Source organism: Monoraphidium neglectum (assembly GCF_000611645.1).
Source record: "Monoraphidium neglectum strain SAG 48.87 unplaced genomic scaffold scaffold06062, whole genome shotgun sequence".
Classification (NCBI taxonomy): Eukaryota; Viridiplantae; Chlorophyta; class Chlorophyceae; order Sphaeropleales; family Selenastraceae; genus Monoraphidium; species Monoraphidium neglectum.
The window spans coordinates 1-1,081 of NW_014007572.1; the positions used below are offsets into that span (position 1 = coordinate 1).

The following is a 1,081-nucleotide window of genomic DNA, read 5'->3' on the forward strand; positions in this document are numbered from 1 at the left end:
ATGCGGCGGCTACTGCGGCATTCACTTCAACGTGCTGCAGAGGCGCGTCGCCCAGGCACTCGACGACGCCGGCGCCGAGGAGGGCCCCTGGGTCACCCAGGAGGTCCGGACCGGCGAGGGGGCTTTGCCTTACAGGGCGTGGATCGCAAGTCCTCCCGCCACGCGGACCACATCGTGGAGCTGCAGCAGATCACAAGCGAAATGAACAAGGTGCGACTTTGGACCAGGTTTTTAGTCGTGCCTCGAGCGCCCTCACAAGTGGCGACAGTCCCCCCCGCCCTAGCCAAGCGTTGCCGCCGTTGAGGCCTTCAGCATGTTGGTCCTCCGTATCGCTGCACCAGACCCATTCAGCTCTGGCCATCACGTACGTGCATTCTCCGCCGTCTTTGGCGGCGTGCCAAACACAGGTCGGCACGCTGACGCGCGAGGCGCTCGCGCAGATCCGGACCATCAGCAACTGCCCCATAAACATCGAGAGCCGCGGCGCCAAGGCCAACCAGCGGAAGAGGGCGCTGGTGGCGCGCCTGCTGACGTCGAGCGACAGCATCAACGCAGACGGCTGCAGGCACGACAAGCGCTGCGAGGACCTCGCCACCGCGTTTGGGGCGCTGGCGAGCAACCAGCTCGCGCGCACGGTTTTCAATATGGTCGCTGCCAGCTCTCGTGCGCGCTGGGTTGCGTACGAGCAGCGCGTGGGGGCTGAGGCAGGTCTGACAGCTTAGGCCTTCACCCCCTCGAGTGTGGCTGTCGTTGAGGTTGCACACACAGCAAGGATGGTGTGACAGTGTTGGATCCAAATCTTGTTGGCTCCACAACCGGCTGTGCCATATTGCGCGCCCCTGGCGCGCTGCGCTCCTCATGGCTGTAAACACTACATGCGTGCTGCTGAAAAAAGAAGAAGAAGAAGACGCAAAGCTTAACAGGAGCGCCTGCATTGATGGGGCCATCCCATTGCAGCCAACAGAAGAGGGGAGCTAGCCTTTTGCGCATCCCGCCCAGGCAGGTATGGGATAGTGCCCTCGCCCTCCCCACGAACAAGCCAGCCCCACGAAGGCTTGGTCAAGTTGGGTCAAACGACAAG

The 1,081-nt window shown here is 62.8% G+C and overlaps 1 protein-coding gene across 1 annotated transcript; it reads left to right on the top strand.

Moving 5' to 3' along the window:
- Window positions 1–201: 201 nt before the first annotated feature.
- Window positions 202–722, top strand: MNEG_16160 (hypothetical protein; the record flags this gene model as incomplete). Its single annotated transcript, XM_014035369.1, has 2 exons — window positions 202–210; window positions 408–722. The coding sequence occupies 2 exons, from the start codon at window positions 202–204 to the stop codon at window positions 720–722; spliced, it is 324 nt and encodes a 107-aa protein (XP_013890823.1).
- Between the last annotated feature and the right edge of the window lie 359 nt (window positions 723–1,081).